The sequence below is a fragment of the Scyliorhinus canicula genome, chromosome 29, assembly GCF_902713615.1.
Source record: "Scyliorhinus canicula chromosome 29, sScyCan1.1, whole genome shotgun sequence".
In the NCBI taxonomy this organism is placed as follows: Eukaryota; Metazoa; Chordata; class Chondrichthyes; order Carcharhiniformes; family Scyliorhinidae; genus Scyliorhinus; species Scyliorhinus canicula.
This window is the reverse complement of record NC_052174.1, coordinates 15,499,225-15,520,354: the sequence shown is the minus strand read 5'-3', so window position 1 is coordinate 15,520,354 and position 21,130 is coordinate 15,499,225. Positions and strand designations below refer to the sequence as shown.

The 21,130-nt window shown below is 51.7% G+C and overlaps 1 protein-coding gene across 1 annotated transcript in view; it reads right to left on the bottom strand.

The window, feature by feature from the left end:
* The window catches only part of LOC119958336 (F-box only protein 24-like), a 34,899-nt gene extending 13,971 nt beyond the window's left edge, over nt 1-20,928 (bottom strand). The window contains exons 1-4 of the mRNA XM_038786776.1: nt 20,703-20,928; nt 13,305-13,424; nt 3,229-3,415; nt 1,192-1,430 (exon numbers count right to left, since the gene is read on the bottom strand). Of these exons, the coding sequence (XP_038642704.1) occupies nt 1,192-1,430; nt 3,229-3,415; nt 13,305-13,424; nt 20,703-20,870 (714 nt within the window). The 5' untranslated portion in view covers nt 20,871-20,928. The remainder of the gene's footprint in view (nt 1-1,191; nt 1,431-3,228; nt 3,416-13,304; nt 13,425-20,702) is intronic.
* Nucleotides 20,929-21,130: the final 202 nt, after the last annotated feature.

Below are 21,130 nucleotides of genomic sequence, written 5' to 3'. Positions count from 1 at the left end.
ATACAGAGTAAAGCTCCCTCTACACTGTCCCCATCAAACACTCCCAGGACAGGTACAGCACGGGGTTAGATACAGAGTAAAGCTCCCTCTACACCAGGGGTGGGCAAACTACGGCCCGCGGGCCGCATGCGGCCCGTCAAAGGTCTTTATGCGGCCCACCAAGTCATTAAAAAAAAAAAAAAAAAAAATTTTTTTTATTTTTTTATTTTTTTTTTAATTTTAATTTTAATTTTTTTTTAAGGTTAATGGGGGGGGGGCTGTTGGGTTACTTACTGGTATAGGGTGGATACGTTGACTTGAGTAGGGTGATCATTGCTCAGCACAATGTCGAGGGCCGAAGGGCCTGTTCTGTGCTGTACTGTTCTATGTTCTATATGAGGCGCCCAGAATCATAACCGGGTGAAGTAATTATTTTACTTAATATACTATGCGGCCCTTTAAAATTGTGAATTTCTGAATGTGGCCCTTGCACGGAAAAGTTTGCCCACCCCTGCTCTACACTGTCCCCATCAAACACTCCCAGGACAGGTACAGCACGGGGTTAGATACAGAGTAAAGCTCCCTCTACACTGTCCCCATCAAACACTCCCAGGACAGGTACAGCACGGGGTTAGATACAGAGTAAAGCTCCCTCTACACTGTCCCCATCAAACACTCCCAGGACAGGTACAGCACGGGGTTAGATACAGAGTAAAGCTCCCTCTGCACTGTCCCCATCAAACACTCCCAGGACAGGGACAGCACGGGGTTAGATACAGAGTAAAGCTCCCTCTACACTGTCCCCATCAAACACTCCCAGGACAGGTACAGCACGGGGTTAGATACAGAGTAAAGCTCCCTCTACACTGTCCCCATCAAACACTCCCAGGACAGGTACAGCACGGGGTTAGATACAGAGTAAAGCTCCCTCTACACTGTCCCCATCAAACACTCCCAGGACAGTTACAGCACAGGGTTAGATACAGAGTAAAGCTCCCTCTACACTGTCCCCATCAAACACCCAGGACAGGTACAGCACAGGGTTAGACACAGAGTAAAGCTCCCTCTACACTGTCCCCATCTAACTCTCCCAGGACAGGTACAGCTCGGGGTTAGATACAGAGTAATGCTCCCTCTACACTGTCCCCATCAAACCCTCCCAGGGCAGGTACAGCACGGGGTTAGATACAGAGTAAATCCCGTTCTACTCACATCTTTAACATTCCGACAGAGGACTACGTAACGACACGCTCGCTTCCACTGGATCTGACCGAGGGTGGAGGAGACCAGGGCATTCTTCAGGAAGAACAGAGTTCCGCTGTAGTCCAGGATGAAGACGTTGTCTTTAGTTGGGATGAATTTGCGGTATCCGTGCGACAGGTGGGGGGCGACAGTCCGACTGACTGTCTTCCTCCGGCCTCCGAAGGTCTGGAAAAACAAGCCTTTTGTATCTGTTGGGGTGACAGTACCGTACGGGGTGTTAGCGGCAAGGAGGGGGGGTGGGGCGGGGAGTACACACCAACCAACTTGCAATACACACCCGCTCAACAGGGGCAACGCTGGGGGAGAGGGGCAATTCAGGTAGGACCCCCCCGCCTTTCAGCAATGGCAACAGGATCAATGTTTCCCCCTCTGGGCCAGCCGTGCGCTGCATCCACACTTTACGACTGGCACGTGGCTGAGAATGCAGCTTTAATAACCACCTGGCCTGCCCCTGCCCCTCACGGACTCTTTACCAGCTTAAAGGAAGCATTGGCTAAGATACAGGCTAGATCTAGTTGAATGACGGAATAGGTTTAAGGCATTGGATGGGCCTCCTCCTGTTGCTGTGTAACAGGCTGGAGAGGGGCTGAATGGGTCTCCTCCTGTTCCTGTGTAACAGGCTGGAGAGGGGCTGAATGGGCCTCCTCCTGTTCCTGTGTAACAGGCTGGAGAGGGGCTGAATGGGCCTCCTCCTGTTCCTGTGTAACAGGCTGGAGAGGGGCTGAATCGGCCTCCTCCTGTTCCTGTGTAACAGGCTGGAGAGGGGCTGAATGGGCCTCCTCCTGTTCCTGTGTAACAGGCTGGAGAGGGGCTGAATGGGCCTCCTCCTGTTCCTGTGTAACAGGCTGGAGAGGGGCTGAATGGGCCTCCTCCTGTTCCTGTGTAACAGACTCGAGAGGCTGAATGGGCCTCCTGTTCCTGTGTAACAGACTCGAGGGGCTGAATGGGCCTCCTCCTGTTCCTGTATAACAGGCTGGAGAGGGGCTGAATTGGCCTCCTCCTGTTCCTATGTAACAGGCTGGAGAGGGGCTGAATCGGCCTCCTCCTGTTCCTGTGTAACAGGCTGGACAGGGGCTGAATAGGCCTCCTCCTGTTCCTGTGTAACAGGCTGGAGAGGGGCTGAATCGGCCTCCTCCTGTTCCTGTGTAACAGACTCGAGAGGCTGAATGGGCCTCCTGTTCCTGTGTAACAGACTCGAGGGGCTGAATGGGCCTCCTCCTGTTCCTGTGTAACAGGTTGGAGAGGGGCTGAATAGGCCTCCTCCTGTTCCTGTGTAACAGACTCGAGGGGCTGAATGGGCCTCCTCCTGTTCCTGTGTAACAGGTTGGAGAGGGGCTGAATAGGCCTCCTCCTGTTCCTGTGTAACAGGCTGGAGAGGGGCTGAATCGGCCTCCTCCTGTTCCTGTGTAACAGGCTGGACAGGGGCTGAATAGGCCTCCTCCTGTTCCTGTGTAACAGGCTGGAGAGGGACTGAATGGGCCTCCAGTTCCTGTGTAACAGGCTGGAGAAGGGGCTGAATGGGGCCTCCTCCTGTTCCTGTGTAACAGGCTGGAGAGGGGCTGAATTGGCCTCCTCCTGTTCCTATGTAACAGGCTGGAGAGGGGCTGAATCGGCCTCCTCCTGTTCCTGTGTAACAGGCTGGAGAGGGACTGAATGGGCCTCCTGTTCCTGTGTAACAGGCTGGAGAAGGGGCTGAATGGGGCCCCCTCCTGTTCCTGTGTAACAGGCTGGAGAGGGGCTGAATGGGCCTCCTCCTGTTCCTGTGTAACAGGCTGGAGAAGGGCTGAATGGGCCTCCTCCTGTTCCTGTGTAGCAGGCTGTAGAGGGCCCGAATGGGCCTTCTCCTGTTCCTGTGTAACAGGCTGTAGAGGGCCCGAATGGGCCTCCTGTTCCTGTGTAACAGGCTGGAGAGGGGCTGAATAGAGTACACTTTGCCAGTTACAAAAGCTAGATTCTGCGTTGTGAAAGAGCTGAGTTGTTACTAACAGTTCAAGATGGAGGCTCGCTTCCAGAAGCTATCCTCTGCTGTCTCCTCTGTGTTGAGCCTGGGCGATAGCTTCCTGCTGATCCGCTTCCACACGGCTTCGTTACTACAGAACTCGTGGAAGTAGCGACAGGTCTGCCCCAGCATCACCACATCCTTCACTGACAGGTCGGATATGATCTGATCGAGCTACGGATCAGAGAGAGATATCAGCCGATAGCCCCAGCCAATCCCAGCTATCACACAGCAAATAACTCCCCAAGGACAGTTCACACACACACACACACACACACACACACCCCCCCCCCCAGCCCCCCTACTCCAACCAGTATTCTACCTGAGGCTGTGAGGGACGCCCACCGCCTTTTGGACACACAGCGTTCAGGGGAGCTATGGAAGAAGGTGCTGTCTTGTGTAGTGGATATGGTGTGGAGATATTTGGGGTATCACCTCGATGAGATGGGGCCCATTATGCCCCCAATGAGCGCCTGGGTGACCCCCTGGACTAGCTTCGATCCTCAAGAGGGTCAGCGTCGGTGTTAATTATGTCGTTAAAGTTGGCGATGGTCAATGGCATTGTTACAGTGAAGAGAAAAGGGGCTGGGTATTAATTGACGTCCAGTCTACATAAACAGGGGTTATGATTGCCAACAACAGATCCAGGCAGCGGGCGATCGAGGGGGTGGTCCGATCCATAAGACCATAAGACATAGGAGCAGAATTAGGCCACTCGGCCCATCGAGTCCGCTCCGCCATTCAATCATGGCTGATATTTTTCCCATCCCCATTCTCCTGCCTTCTCCCCATAACCCCTGATCCCCTTATTGATCAAGAACCTATCTATCTCTGTCTTAAAGACACTCAGTGATTTGGCCCCCACAGCCTTCTGCGGCAAAGAGTTCCACAGATTCACCATCCTCTGGCTGAAGAAATTCCTCCTCATCTCTGTTTTAAAGGATCGTCCCTTCAGTCTGAGATTGTGTCCTCTGCTTCTAGCTTTTCCTACAAGTGGAAACATCCTCTCCACGTCCACTCTATCCAGGCCTCGCAGTATCCTGTAAGTTTCAATAAGATCCCCCCTCATCCTTCTAAACTCCAACGAGTACAGACCCAGAGTCCTCAACCGTTCCTCATACGACAAGCTCTTCATTCCAGGGATCATTCTTGTGAACCTCCTCTGGGCCCTTTCCAAGGCCCCAGCACATCCTTCCTTAGATACAGGACCCAAAACTGCTCACAATACTCCAAATGGGGTCTGACCAGAGCCTGAGACAGCCTCAGAAGGACATCCCTGCTCTTGTATTCTAGCCCTCTCGACATGAATGCTGACATTGCATTTGCCTTCCTAACTGCCGACTGAACCTGCACGTTAACCTTAAGAGAATCGTGAACAAGGACTCCCAAGTCCCTTTGTGCTTCTGATTTCCGAAGCATCTTCCCATTTAGCAAATAACCTATGCCTCCATTCCTCCTTGCAAAGTGCGTAACCTCACACTTTTCCACATTGTATTCCATCTGCCACTTCATTGCCCACTCTCCTAGCCTGTCCAAGTCCTTCTGCAGCCCCTCTGCTTCCTCAATACTACCTGTCCCTCTACAGATCTTTGTATCATCTGCAAACTTAGCAACAGTGCCTTCAGTTCCTTCTTCCAGCTCATTAATGTATGTTGTGAAAAGTTGTGGTCACAGCACAGACCCCTGAGGCACACCACTAGTCACCGGCTGCCACCCTGAAAAAGACGCCTTTATCCCCCACTCACTGCCTTCTGCCAGTCAGCCAATCCTCTATCCATGCCAGGATCTTACCCTGAACACCATGGGCTCTGAACTTATTTAACAGTCTCCTGTGCGGCACCTTGTCAAAGGCCTTCTGGAAATCTAAATAAATCACGTCCACTGGTTCTCCTTTGTCTAACTTCCTTGTTCCCTACTCAAAGAACTCTAACAGATTTGTCAGACACGACCTCTCTTTGACAAAGCCGTGCTGATTCAGTCCTATTTTACCGTGCGCTTCCAAATACTCCGCAATCTCATCTTTAATAACAGACTCGAAAATCTTACCAATGACCGAAGTCAGACTCACCGGCCTATAATTTCCCGTCTTCTGCCTCCCTCACTTCTTAAACAGGGGTGTTACATTAGCCACTTTCCAATCCTCTGGGACCCTTCCTGCCTCCAGTGATTCCTGAAAGATCATCACCAATGCCTCCACAATCTCCTCAGCTATCTCTTTAGGACCCTGGGGTGTAGTCCATCCGGTCAGGTGTCAGCCCCTCTTCCGTGGCTACGTTCGTGGTCGGGTGTCCTGTGGGAGGGAGCAATCGGTGTCCACGGGTACCCTCGAGACACTCGGTGCCCGGGGGGCACCACAGGGGCTGGGGTGTCTTGCTGACCCTGTCAGTCACATTTTGATTTAATATTGTAAGTTTCATTTGTGATCTGTTTTTTGCTTGAAGCAGTTTCCCTTTGGGACTGTCCCTTTAATTTGTCTCTGGGATAATGGGATTCGGGTTAATTCGTTAATTCTGACGGTCACAGTGGTTGGGAGGGAGGGGAGCTGTCGATAAACCCTCTGGAGAACGGAAAGCTCCCCAACGTGGATTCAGCATCCCGCTCAGTACTGACCCTCTGACAGTGCGGCACTCCCTCAGTACTGACCCTCTGACAGTGCGGCTCCCTCAGTACTGACCCTCTGACAGTGCGGCACTCCCTCAGTACTGACCCTCTGACAGTGTGGCACTCCCTCAGTACTGACCCTCTGACAGTGCGGCACTCCCTCAGTACTGACTCTCTGACAGTGCGGCACTCCCTCAGTACTGACCCTCTGACAGTGCAGCACTCCCTCAGTACTGACCCTCTGACAGTGCGGCACTCCCTCAGTACTGACGCTCTGACAGTGCAGCACTCCCTCAGTACTGACCCTCTGACAGTGCGGCACTCCCTCAGTACTGACTCTCTGACAGTGCGGCACTCCCTCAGTACTGACCCTCTGACAGTGCGGCTCCCTCAGTACTGACCATCTGACAGTGCGGCACTCCCTCAGTACTGACCCTCTGACAGTGCAGCACTCCCTCAGTACTGACCCTCTGACAGTGCGGCACTCCCTCAGTACTGACCCTCTGACAGTGCGGCACTCCCTCAGTACTGACCCTCTGACAGTGCAGCACTCCCTCAGTACTGACCCTCTGACAGTGCAGCATTCCCTCAGTACTGACCCTCTGACAGTGCGGCACTCCCTCAGTACTGACCCTCTGACAGTGCGGCACTCCCTCAGTACTGACCCTCTGACAGTGCAGCACTCCCTCAGTACTGACCCTCTGACAGTGCGGCACTCCCTCAGTACTGACCCTCTGACAGTGCAGCACTCCCTCAGTACTGACCCTCTGACAGTGCGGCACTCCCTCAGTACTGACCCTCTGACAGTGCGGCACTCCCTCAGTACTGACCCTCTGACAGTGCGGCACTCCCTCAGGACTGACCCTCTGACAGTGCAGCACTCCCTCAGTACTGACCCTCTGACAGTGCGGCACTCCCTCAGTACTGACTCTCTGACAGTGCGGCACTCCCTCAGTACTGACCCTCTGACAGTGCGGCACTCCCTCAGTACTGACCCTGACAGGCCCTACTGACCTAGTGCAGCACTCCCTCAGTACTGACCCTCTGATAGTGCGGCGCTCCCTCAGTACTGACCCTCTGACAGTGCGGCACTCCCTCAGTACTGACCCTCTGACAGTGCGGCACTCCCTCAGTCCTGACCCTCTGACAGTGCGGCACTCCCTCAGTACTGACCCTCTGACAGTGCGGCACTCCCTCAGTACTGACCCTCTGACAGTGCGGCACTCCCTCAGTATGACCCTCTGACAGTGCGGCACTCCCTCAGTACTGACCCTCTGACAGTGCGGCCCTCCCTCAGTACTGACCCTCTGACAGTGCGGCACTCCCTCAGTACTGACCCTCTGACAGTGCGGCACTCCCTCAGTACTGACCCTCTGACAGTGCGGCACTCCCTCAGTACTGACCCTCTGACAGTGCGGCACTCCCTCAGTACTGACCCTCTGACAGTGCGGCACTCCCTCAGTACTGACCCTCTGACAGTGCGGCACTCCCTCAGTACTGACCCTCTGACAGTGCGGCACTCCCTCAGTACTGACCCTCTGACAGTGCAGCACTCCCTCAGTACTGACCCTCTGACAGTGCAGCACTCCCTCAGTACTGACCCTCTGACAGTGCAGCACTCCCTCAGTACTGACCCTCTGACAGTGCGGCACTCCCTCAGTACTGAACCTCTGACAGTGCGGCACTCCCTCAGCACTGACCCTCTGACAGTGCGGCATTCCCTCAGCACTGACCCCCTGACAGTGCGGCACTCCCTCAGTACTGACCCTCTGACAGTGCGGCACTCCCTCAGTACTGACCCTCTGACAGTGCGACACTCCCTCAGTACTGACCCTCTGACAGTGCGGCACTCCCTCAGTACTGACCCTCTGACAGTGCGGCACTCCCTCAGTACTGACCCTCTGACAGTACGGCACTCCCTCAGTACTGACTCTCTGACAGTGCGGCACTCACTCAGTACTGACCCTCTGACAGTGCGGCGCTCCCTCAGTACTGACCCTCTGACATTGCGGCACTCCCTCAGTACTGACCCTCTGACAGTGCGGCACTCCCTCAGTACTGACCCTCTGACAGTGCGACACTCCCTCAGTACTGACCCTCTGACAGTGCGGCACTTCCTCAGTACTGACCCTCTGACAGTGCGGCACTCCCTCAGTACTGACCCTCTGACAGTACGGCACTCCCTCAGTACTGACTCTCTGACAGTGCGGCACTCACTCAGTACTGACTCTCTGACAGTGCGGCACTCCCTCAGTACTGACCCTCTGACAGTGCGGCACTCCCTCAGTACTGACCCTCTGACAGTACAGCTCTCCCTCAGTACTGACCCTCTGACAGTGCGGTGCTCCCTCAGTACTGACCCTCTGACAGTGCGGCACTCCCTCAGTACTGACCCTCTGACAGTGCGGCACTCCCTCAGTATTGACCTTCCCGACAGTGCGGCACTCCCTCAGTACTGACCCTCTGACAGTGCGGCACTCCCTCAGTACTGACCCTCTGACAGTGCGGCACTCCCTCAGTATTGACCCTCTGACAGTGCGGCACTCCCTCAGTACTGACCCTCTGACAGTGCGGCACTCCCTCAGTACTGACCCTCTGACAGTGCGGCACTCCCTCAGTACTGACCCTCTGACAGTGCGGCACTCCCTCAGTACTGACCCTCTGACAGTGCGGCACTCCCTCAGTACTGACCCTCTGACAGTGCGGCACTGCCTCAGTACTGACCCTCTGACAGTGCGGCACTCCCTCAGTACTGACCCTCTGACAGTGCGGCACTCCCTCAGTACTGACCCTCTGACAGTGCGGCACTCCCTCAGTATTGACCTTCCCGACAGTAACAGACAGACCCTCCGACTGAGGATTCAGAACACTCCTCCCCGCACCTCAGGGCTCCTGTGTCACACCAGAATTCACAAAGCTTACAGTCTAGACTAACAAAGCATTAAATATGATACACCGGGTTCAAAAGATGATTAAATATAACACACCCAGCAATAAACACAACAGAGAATATCCTTGACATGGATCTGAGCATAAATTACATCCAGGATAGAACATGGTGTAGGATCGACCGAGAATATAATCTGTGGTTGGGAGGGAGAACATTCTAAATAAAATGAATTAAAGAATATTTAAATATCGGCTTTAAAAATGTCAGCAATCTGGAAAAGATCAGAACAGAACTTGCACAAAGTTCCCAGAGCAGAACCCAGTAAATGATGATCGCGGAGGGGAAAACGTTACTGCCCATTCTAACCCAGCCGAGATCCTGTCCAGAACATCGTGGGGACGAGGTATTGGCGCCAATGATTCCGCCTGGGAAATGCAGTGTTTATTCGAATGGTCGCTGGAGTCCGGGAGTGGCACAAACCACCAGTTGTGAATCCCCGATTTGCGACCTGTCCAAAGGCTTCAGGATCTTTACTGGGAACGGAGAGGTTAAACAGAGAGCATTGCTGGTGGGGGTCCCGGACAAGGGGGGGGGGGGGGGGGGGGGGGGGGGCTAGTGCTTTAAACTCAGAGTCGAGAGTCGATCCAGACCAGGAGACAGGGAGGGACAGTCGATCCGGAACATTAGACGGGGGGAGTGAGTCGATGCGGAACAGGGAATGGGGGAGATAGAGTCGATCTGGAACGGGAGACGGGGGAGAGAGAGTCGATCTGGAACAGGGAATGGGGGAGAGAGAGTCGATCTGGAACAGGGAATGGGGGAGAGAGAGTCGATCTGGAACAGGGAATGGGGGAGATAGAGTCGATCTGGAACAGGGAATGGGGGAGAGAGAGTCGATCTGGAACAGGGAATGGGGGAGAGAGAGTCGATCTGGAACGGGAGACGGGGGAGAGAGAGTCGATCTGGAACAGGGAATGGGGGAGAGAGAGTCGATCTCGAACAGGGAATGGGGGAGAGAGAGTCGATCTGGAACAGGGAATGGGGGAGAGAGAGTCGATCTGGAACGGGAGACGGGGGAGAGAGAGTCGATCTGGAACAGGGAATGGGGGAGAGAGAGTCGATCTGGAACAGGGAATGGGGGAGAGAGAGTTGATCTGGAACAGGGAATGGGGGAGAGAGAGTCGATCTGGAACAGGGAATGGGGGAGAGAGAGTCGATCTGGAACAGGGAATGGGGGAGAGAGAGTCGATCTGGAACAGGGAATGGGGGAGAGAGAGTCGATCTGGAACGGGAGACGGGGAGAGAGAGTCGATCTGGAACAGGGAATGGGGGAGAGAGAGTCGATCTGGAACAGGGAATGGGGGAGAGAGAGTCGATCTGGAACAGGGAATGGGGGAGATAGAGTCAATCTGGAACGGGAGACGGGGGAGAGAGAGTCGATCTGGAACAGGGAATGGGGGAGAGAGAGTTGATCCAGAACAGGAGACGGGTAGAGGGAGAGTCAATCTGGAACAGGAGACGGAGAGCCAATCCGGAATAGAGGATGGGGAGAGAGAGTTGATCTGGAACAGGAGACAGGGGGAGACAGGGAGAGAGTTGATCTGGAACAGGATACAAGGGGGGATAGAGTCGATCCGGAATAGGAGACCCGGGGGGGGGGGGGGAAGGGAGAGAGTCGATCTAGAACAGGAGGCGGGGGGGGAGTTGATCTGGACGGGATACCCCGGGGGGGGGGGGCGGCAGGGAGAGAGTTGATCTAGAACAGGAGGCGGGGAGGGAGTTGATCTGGAACGGGATACCGGGGGGGGGGGAGTCGATCCGGAACAGGAGACAGGAGGGAGGCCAGGGAGAGAGTTAATCTAGAACAGGAGGCGGGGGGGGGGGGGGGGTGGGGGGGAGGCAGGGGAGAAAGTCGATCTGGAACAGGGGGCGGGCACACAGTAAGCTTTGCGCACGGTGGAGGCGATACGTCCTGCGTAACGAGACAGCGTGAGTGAGGTTGAAACTTGGTATTTTGGGGCAGTGAGGTAATCAGAAAGGTAAGGGTTCAATCTAATTGTCCTGTTTTTCAATTAAAAGTTCAGAGTCTGATTGGCTGTAGCTGTCACCACCCCTAATAAACAATAATTCAAGTGTTTATGTTAAATTAACTAACTCATGCTTAAATGTCACTCAGCGGGGTGCAGTGCTCCAACTGTGAGATGTGGGAGAACTGTGACGCTCCAGCGTTCTGGTCGATTATGTCTGCAGCAAGTGTAACCAATGGCAGCTCCTCACAGACCACGTGGTTCAGTTGGAGCAGTGGGTGGTTACACTGAGGGGAACGCAGGTGGCAGAAAGCGTCATAGATATGGGGTTATAGCGACGTGGTCACACCCAAGGTGCAGAAAGACAGATGGGTGACTGCTAGAAGAGGCAGGCAGTCAGTGCAGGAATCACCTGTGGCCGTCCCCCTCTCTAACAGGTTTACTGCTTCAGATACTGTTGGTGGGGAATAGCCTATCGGGGAAAACAGCAGAGAATCCAGAGTAGATAGAAATCTCACATTCACCCAGAGTAGATCACAATCACATAGTCACCCAGAGTAGATCACAATCACAGTCATCCTAGAGTAGATCACAGTCACACATTCGCCCAGAGTAGATCACAATCACACATTCACCCAGAGTAGATCACAATCTCACAGTCACCCAGAGTAGATCACAATCACACAGTCACCCAGAGTAGATCACAATCACACAGTCCCCCAGAGTAGATCACAATCACACAGTCACCCAGAGTAGATCACAATCACACATTCACCCAGAGTAGATCACAACCACACAGTCACCTATAGTAGATCACAACCACACAGTCACCTATAGTAGATCACAATCACACAGTCGTGCAGAGTAGATCACAATCACAGTCCCCCAGAGTAGATCACAATCTCACAGCCACCCAGAGTAGATCACACTCACCCAGTCACCCAGAGTAGATCACAATCTCACAGCCACCCAGAGTAGATCACAATCACACAGTCCGCCAGAGTAGATCATTGTCACACAGTCACCCAGAGTAGATCACAATCTCAGTCACCCAGAGTAGATCACAATCACACAATCACCCAGAGTAGATCACAATCACACATTCACCCAGAGTAGATCACAATCTCACATCCACCCAGAGTAGATCACAGTCACACAGTCACCCAGAGTAGATCACAATCACACAATCACCCAGAGTAGATCACAATCACACATTCACCCTGAGTAGATCACAATCTCACATTCACCCAGAGTAGATCACAGTCACACAGTCACCCAGAGTAGATCACAGTCACACAATCACCCAGAGTAGATCACAATCACACAATCACACAGAGTAGATCACAATCACACATTCACCAGAGTAGATCACAGTCACACAGTCACCCAGAGTAGATCACAGTCACACAATCACCCAGAGTAGATCACAATCACACAATCACACAGAGTAGATCACAATCACACATTCACCAGAGTAGATCAGAATCACACAGTCACCCAGAGTAGATCACAATCACACAATCACACAGAGTAGATCACAATCACACATTCACCAGAGTAGATCAGAATCACACAGTCACCCAGAGTAGATCACAATCACACAGTCACCCAGAGTAGATCACAATCACACAGTCACCCAGAGTAGATCACAATCACAGTCCCCCAGAGTAGATCACAATTACAGTCCCCCAGAGTAGATCACAATCACACAGTCACCCAGAGTAGATCACAATTACACAGCCACCCAGAGTAGATCACAATTACCCAGTCACCCAGAGTAGATCACAATCACCCAGTCACCCAGAGTAGATCACAATCACACAGTCCCCCAGAGTAGATCACAATCACACAATTGCCCAGAGTAGATCACAATCACACAGTCGCCCAGAGTAGATCACAATCACACAGTCCCCCAGAGTAGATCACAATCACACAATTGCCCAGAGTAGATCACAATCACACAGTCGCCCAGAGTAGATCACAATCACACAGTCCCCCAGAGTAGATCACAATCACAAAGTCCCCCAGAGTAGATCACAATCACAAAGTCACCCAGAGTAGATCACAATCACAGTCCCCCAGAGTAGATCACAATCACACAGTCCCCCAGAGTAGATCACAATCACAAAGTCACCCAGAGTAGATCACAATCACAGTCCCCCAGAGTAGATCACAATCACACAGTCACCCAGAGTAGATCACAATCACACAGTCCCCCAGAGTAGATCACAATCACAGTCCCCCAGAGTAGATCACAATCACACAGTCCCCCAGAGTAGATCACAATCACACAGTCCCCCAGAGTAGATCACATTAAAACAATCACACAGGGCAGATCACAGTCTAACATTGACGCAGAGTGGATCGCAGGAAAGTCTCCCGGAGGAGGACACACACAGTAATTAATATTCAGCGGAACTGTCTCTAATGAAAGCTGTATTATTATAACTGTATCTTACAAGGGCCTGGATGTTTGTGGAATTGTGAGTTCATCCTGTGGATGAAGGTGGTGCATCCTCCTCCATGTACTACACTGGATACTCACTAACTCGGGAGGGATGGAGAGGATGGAGAACGGACCTGTTGGTTCCTTTTTGATGCCGGCTCCTCCACCGAGCTCACACTGTCCGTTCAGCCGACAGAAAGACATCTTCCTCCGTTTCACCTGTTGTCGGTGCAGAAAGAGTTGGTTGGGAATGTTGTACAGGTTAAACCAGGAAAGACAGATACAGGCAGGAATATTGCATCTTCTACCAGATCCCACCAGTGGCTATGATTCTGGAGAGAAACCCCAACCATCTATTTTAATTTTGTAAGGCCGTGACGAATTATACCTCGCTCCAGGACTGAATCGGGATATGATGTGTTAAAACAAACCTCATTACTAACACAGCATTCAGATATATTTAACATCGCACAAGAAAATAGCTTACAATTATCCCTTGCACAATGCAGTGGCACTTTAATCTTAACTGCTATCTTTACTTTCCCCTGGCACAACAAAATCATCTCAGCAGTCAATCCACTTTGAAATGCAGTTAGCAGACCCAGGTGGACCTGCTTAAGAGATATTCTTTGAGGAACAACCTGCAGATTCTGTCTGTCTCCACTCACTGTTGCAACTGCATATCTTGTACACCGATGGATCGTGAACTCACTGCCTTACGATCAGCTGCTTCTGGTCCGTCCCTAGTCGGATCTTTAACTGAACTGTAGTGACAGCAGATGCTTGACCTCTGCCCACATCCCAATTTAAAACTCAACTAAACTGATTTTCTTGCAAAATGCAAAATACTAACCAAACACAATGTATCTGATTAACGACTCCACGGGGCACCCTTCTTAATCCAAACAAAAAACCATTAGCCCAAACTTTTACGATGCTTTAATTGTTCCTCTGGCTCCCAAAAACATAGTTGCCTTTCAAACCAGCATTTTTAAAAACATGACCGCGGTGATTATACACACACTGTCCTGGGTTTTTAACCCCCCCCCCCTTAAATAAAAACGAACCAGTGATATAAACAGATGGCTTCATATTCCGAAACCTTTTAACTCTAAACATTTCTCATTGCTAAACACAACTAATACGCTATAAGATACACATGATACATTATAAGTGATTGATATTATTATTATTATTTAAGCATGTAAGTTTAAACAGGAGTATAGTCCATTTCAGTCATTCTTGTCCACCTTCCACGTTCCAGTCTTCTCCATTTCAAAGTCGTGATAAAGCATCGACAATCACGTTTTCTCTTCCTGCGGCTTGTATACGAATGGGCAGCACGATAGCACAGTGGCCAGCACTGTTGCTTCACAGCTCCAGGGTCCCGGGTTCGATTGCAGTTTGGCTCACTGTCTGTGCGGAGTCTGCATGTTCTCCTCGTCTCTGCGTGGGTTTCCTCCGGGTGCTCCGGTTTCCTCCCACAAATCCCAAAAGACGTGCTGTTGGGTGAATCGGACATTCTGAATTCTCCCCCTGTGTAGAACAGGCGCCAGAATGTGGCGACTAGGGGATTTTCACAGTAACTTCATTGCAGTGTTAATGTAAGCCTACTTGTGACATTAAGATTATTATTATGATTTAAAGAAAAAAATTTGAGTACCCAATTAATTTTTTCCAATTAAGGGGCAACTTAGCGTGGCCAATCCACATCTTTGGGTTGTGGGGGGTGAAACCCACGCAAACACGGGGAGAATGTGCAAACTCCACACGGACAGTGACCCAGAGCCGGGATCGATCCTGGGATCTCAGTGCCGTGAGACAGCAGTGTTAACCACTGCGCCACCGTGCTGCCATTATTATAATTTTTAAGTGAAATGATTGCAGCAATAAACTCCATCTAAACAGTCCCGCATTTCGATCCTTAAACCTCTCCAGAAACATCAATGGATTATGGTCTGAATGCACAATGGCCTCCGATGAATTGTTAGCAACGTTAATGTCAAAATGTTGCAACGCCAATTCCAAATTCAATGTCTCCTTCTTGAATATTTATTTTGATGAATATTTAGTTTCCGAGAAAAATAACCAACAGGCCCCTCGATTCTTTCATCATCTTCTTGCAACAGTACAGCACCAGCACCCACATCACCCGTGTCACATTAAATGGCTTGCCGTATGTAGGTGTTGCCAACACATGGTGTGAAGGTTGACACAGTTTTCAGATTGTTGAATGCCTCCTGACATTCTGACGTCCACTGAAATTTCCTGTGCTTTTTCAGACGTTCCGGTAGAAGCAATTCATCTCCAGAAATCTCAGAACTCCTCGGCTTGCCGATGGTATTGGAAAATCCCCAACAGCTTTTGTTGACACATTCCGTGGGGCTTTCTGACTGTGTCCGATTGCATAGCCTGAGAATGTGACTTGAGCTTTCATAAATTCACTTTTAGCCACCAATCCAACCTCCTGCAGTCGATCGAATAATTTCTTTAAATGTTTCAAATACTTCTTCACGTTTGACTGAACACAACTAGATTGTCAGTGTACAACGCGAAATTGTTTAGTCCAGGAATAACCTTGTTGGTTAACTTTGGAATGTTACTGCATATTCTTCATTCCAAACTGCATGACTTCAAACTGATACAGACCATCACAAAAACAAAACTTCCTTCACCCTGCCTGATAAAGGTACTTGCCAATATCCGTTAAGTAACTCAAGTTTGGTGATAAAATTCACTCGTCCCATCTTTTCAACAGTCTTCCAAATGAGGAACAGGTTACGAATCTGACTTTGTAACTGTGTTGACTTTTATACAGTCCACATACAATCGCTGTGTTCCAGTCGGCTTTGGTACCATCACAGTAGGTGAGCTCCAGTCACTGCAACTCACTTTGATGATATTATTCTTAAGCATGCTGTCAATCTCCTTTTGTACCTGTGCTAACTTTAGTGGATTGAGCCTACAAGGATGTTGTTTAATGGGAATAGCAAGGGCGGCACAGTGATACAGTGGTTAGCACTGCTGCCTCATCGCCCCGAAGACCCGGGTTCGAACCCGACCCCGGGTCACTGTCCATGTGGAGTTTGCACGTTCTCCCCGTCGGTTTTGCCCCCACAACCCAAAGATGTGCAGGGTAGGTGGATTGGCCACACTAAAATTGCCCCTTAATTGGAAAAAATAATTGGGTAAGCTAAATTTATTAAATTTTTAAAAAGATGTGCAGGGTAGGTGGATTGGCCACGCTAAATTGCCCCTTAATTGGAAAAAAAGAATTGGGTACTCTAAATTTATTTGAAAAAACTAAACTGTTTTTTCTGCAAAATGCCTTATACTCTAGCTCCTCTACATCATCTTACTAACTGAACACAATCGAAATCCTGGGGGTTACCATTGATCAGAAACTGAACTGGACCCAGCCACATTAATACTGTGGCTACCAGGGCAGGTCAGAGGCTGGGAATCCTGCGGAGAGTAACTCACCTCCTGACCCCCCAAAGCCTGTCCACCATCTACAAGGCACAAGTCAGGAGTGTGATGGGAGACTCTCCACTTGCCTGGATGAGCGCAGCTCCAACAACACTCAAGAAGCTCAACACCATCCAGGGCAAAGCAGCCCCGCTTGATTGCTCCCCTTCCACAAACATTCACTCCCTCCCCCACCGACGCACAGCAGCAGCCGTGTGTACCATCTACAAGTTGCACTGCAGCAACTCACCAAGGCTCCTTAGGCAGCACCTTCCAAACCCACCGCCTCTACCATCTAGAAGGACAAGGGCAGCAGATACCTGGGAACCCCACCACCTGGAGGTTCCCCTCCCAGTCACTCCCCACCCTGACTGGGAAATATATCGGCCGCTCCTTCACTGTCACTGGGGCAAACTTCCTCCCTAACAGCACAGTGGGTGTACCTACACCTCAGGGACTGCAGCGGCTCAAGAAGGCGGCTCACCCACCACCTTCTGAAGGGGCAATTAGGGATGGGCAATAAATGCAGGTCTAACCAGCGACGCCCCCATCCCGGGAAGGAATTGATAAAATAATGGGCGGTATTCTCTGATTCTGAGGCGAAGTGTTGACGTCGTCGTAAACGCCGTCACCTTTTACGATGCCGTCAACAGGCCCCTAGGATCAATGATCCTGCGCTGCACAGGGGCCCAGCACGGCACTGGAAAGCCTCACGCTGCTCCAGCTGCTGAAATCGGCGTCAGAACAGGCGCCACGGGTCCGCGCATGCGAGCTACAGATACAGAACTGGCTAGGTCATAGAAGGCAGAGAGTAGCAATGGAAGGGTGCTTTTCTGATTGGAGGGCTGTGACTAGTGGTGTTCTGCAGGGATCAATGCTGGGGCCTTTGCTGTCCGTAGTATATCTAAATGATTTGGAGGAAAATGTAACTGGTCTGATTAGTAAGTTTGCAGACGACACAGAGGTTGGTGGAATTGCGGATAGCGATGAGGACTGTCAGAGGGTACAGCAGGATTTAGATCGTTTGGAGACTTTCTTTTTAAATTTAGAGTACCCAATTCATTTTATTTTGAATTAAGGGGCAATTTAGCGTGTTCAAACCACCTGCCCTGCACATCTTTTGGATTGGGGCGAAATCCACGCAAACACGGGGAGGATCGCTTGGAGACTTGGGCGGAGAGATGGCAGATGGAGTTTAATCTGGACAAATGTGAGGTAATGCACTTTGGAAGGTCTAATGCATGTAGGGAATATACAGTGAATGGTAGAACCCTGAAGAGTATTGAAAGTCAGAGAGATCTAGGTGTACAGGTCCACAGGTCACTGAAAGGGGCAACACAGGTGGAGAAGGTAGTCAAGAAGGCATACGGCATGCTTGCCTTCATTGGCCGGGGCATTGAGTATAAAAATTGGCAAGTCATGTTGCAGCTGTACAGAACCTTAGTTAGGCCACACTTGGAGTATAGTGTTCAATTCTGGTTGCCGCACTACCAGAAGGATGTGGAGGCTTTAGAGAGGGTGCAAAAGAGATTTACCAGGATGTTGCCTGGTATGGAGGGCATTAGCTATGAGGAGAGGTTGGATAAACTCGGTTTGTTCTCACTGGAACGACGGAGGTTGAGGGGCGGCCTGATAGAGGTCTACAAAATTATGAGGGGCATAGACAGAGTGGATAATCAGAGGCTTTTTCCCAGGGTAGAGGGGTCAACTACTAGGGGGCATAGGTTTAAGGTGCGAGGGGCAAGGTTTAGAGGAGATGTACGAGGCAAGTTTTTTACACAGAGGGTAGTGGGTGCCTGGAACTCGCTGCCGGAGGAGGTGGTGGAAGCAGGGACGATAGTGACGTTTAAGGGGCACCTTGACAAATACATGAATAGGATGGGGAATAGAGGGATACGGACCCAGGAAGTGCAGACGATTTTAGTTTAGACGGGCAGCATGGTCGGCACGGGCTTGGAGGGCCGAAGGGCCTGTTCCTGTGCTGTACTTTTCTTTGTTCTTTGTTCTTTGCTGCGGCCGGCACGAGTTCACGCGTGAACATGAGTTTCCTTCTCCACGCCTGTCCCGTCGCAACATGGTGGAGAGCTACAGGGGCCCGGCGGGGAGGAACAAAGGCCCCCACTAGCAAAATCCGCCCGCTGATCGGTAGGCCCCGATCGCGGGCCAGGCCACCGTGGGGTCGGGTCCCCCCCCCCCCAACCAGGCCGCCCCCTGCAGCATGAACGCCGAGGTCCCGCCGGGTCGGACCACACGTGAATGGCGCCGGCGGGACCCGGCCGGCCTATCTCGGCGGGCACTCGGTCCATCGCGCGGGGAGAATCGCCAGGAGGGGGGGGGCGGCCGTGTAGAGCGGCCCCCGACCGTCACCGCGCCGAACGCGTGAATCGCGCCCCGCCCCCCGCCAACGATTCTCCGACCCGGTTAATGACTCCACGGGGAACCCTTTTAATTCAAACAAAAATCCATCAGCCCAAGCTTTTATGATGCTTTAATTGCACCTCTGGCTCCCAAAAACATAGTTGCCTTTCAAATCAGGATTTTTAAAATCATGAGTGCAGCAGTTAGACACACACTGTCCCAGGTTTTGAACCCTTACTGCGCCTAATACATACAATACAATATCTCTGAAATTCTTACATACAGCACAGGAGTAATTAATTACCCATTGGACCTTTTTTGTCCCCCTTTTATCTTTAGGAGGAATATTGGCCAGGAAACCAGGAGAAAGATTCCTTAAATAGAGCCATGGGCTCTTCAGAATAGAGGCTATTAAGTTTGGAAAGGATCAGATGCTGTGAGTGACTTTCCTCCGTGTTATCGTTAACATAGAAGCCAACAACCAGCTGCTCTGACAATGCAGCACCCCCTCCGGCACTGCACCCTGGAGGGGGGGGGGGGATGTGAATCCCCGATCAATGGTGACCCATGACTAGATCCGAAGCAGGTTTATCGGAGCCCACAGAGTCATCGAGGTTCCGCAGCACAGTAAAGGCCCTTCGGCCCACCACGTCAGTGCTGGTCAGAAACAACCACCTAACCATTCTAATCCCATTCCCCAGCACTTGGCCCATAGCCCTGTCTACCCTGAGATCGCAAGGGCACGTCTAAATACTTCTTAAACGTTACGATGTTATGAGGGTCTCGGCCTCGCGTTCCCCCCTATGGGCGGCACGGTAGCACAGCGGTTAGCACTGTTGCTTCTCAGCGTCCTGTCCCCAGGTTCGATTCCCGGCTTGGGTCACTGTCTGTGCGGAGTCTGCACGTTCTCCCCCGTGTCTGCGTGGGTTTCCTCCGGGTGCTCCGGTTTCCTCCCACAAGTCCCCAAAGACGTGCTGTTAGGTGAATTGGACATTCTGAATCCTCCCTCTGTGTACCCGAACAGGCGCCGGAATGTGGGGACTAGGGGCTTTTCACAGTAACTTCATTGCAGTGTTAATGTGAGCCTACTTGTGACAATAAAGATTAGTATTATAAACCCCTGCCCCCTTACATAGAACATACAGAGCAGAAGGAGGCCATTCGGCCCATCGAGTCTGCACCGACCCACTTAAGCCCTCACTTCCACCCCATCCCCCGTAACCCCCCCTAACCTTTTTGGACAGTAAGGCCTACTTCGCATGGCCAATCCACCGAACCTTAAATCTCTGCCCCCGGGTCATTGAGCCCCCGCCAAGGGGAAAAGTTTCTTCCTGTCTACTCTATCTGTACCCCCTCATAATTTTATACATCTGAATCCTGTCCCCCACCCTCTGCTCCAGGCAAAACACCCCCAGTCTGTCTAATTTCTCTTCACAGCTAACAGTCTACGTGCCAGGCGACATCCTGCTAAATCTCCTCTGCCCCCTTTCCCAGTGCTATCCCATCCCTCCTGTAATGTTGGGAGCGCGGGTTCCGCCTTGCCCAGTTCAGCCCCCGTTAAAAAGCCTGGAGCCACTCAGCTCTTTGGGGCGAATAAACCCCTGGCGTTTGAGCTGACGCGGCTTTGCTGAGAGTATATTCTGAGAGGTTGATGATGTGCCTGATACTTACACTGGGCGGCCTGTCATTTCTATTGAATCGCGAATATTTTTGAAGTTTGCCTCTGGGTGCTCTGCTGGTCATTATCCCTCTCTCTCTCTCTGAAGTTATTTTTCTCCGGGGCTGCACTGCTAAGGACTGATTGTGATCTGCGTTTTCCCCCGGGGTAACCACGCGCATGTCATTATTTCAGCTGTTTGTGCTGTAAAGTGTTTGCAGACGGCCCCCCCCACCCCCACCCCCGCCCCCCCAACCCCCCGCCCACACATTAATCTGCCCCCCCCCCTGCCGCTGATGTCACCTTCAGCCGTCGCCAGGGGACAAGAGCGACGATTGTGACGTCACAGAGGCATCGCTGACATCGCCGCCGGGGCAGCCCTGGGCTGGGGGCAGAAACCGGGGAGGGTGGTGGGGAGGGTGGTGGGGGAGGTCAAGAGCGG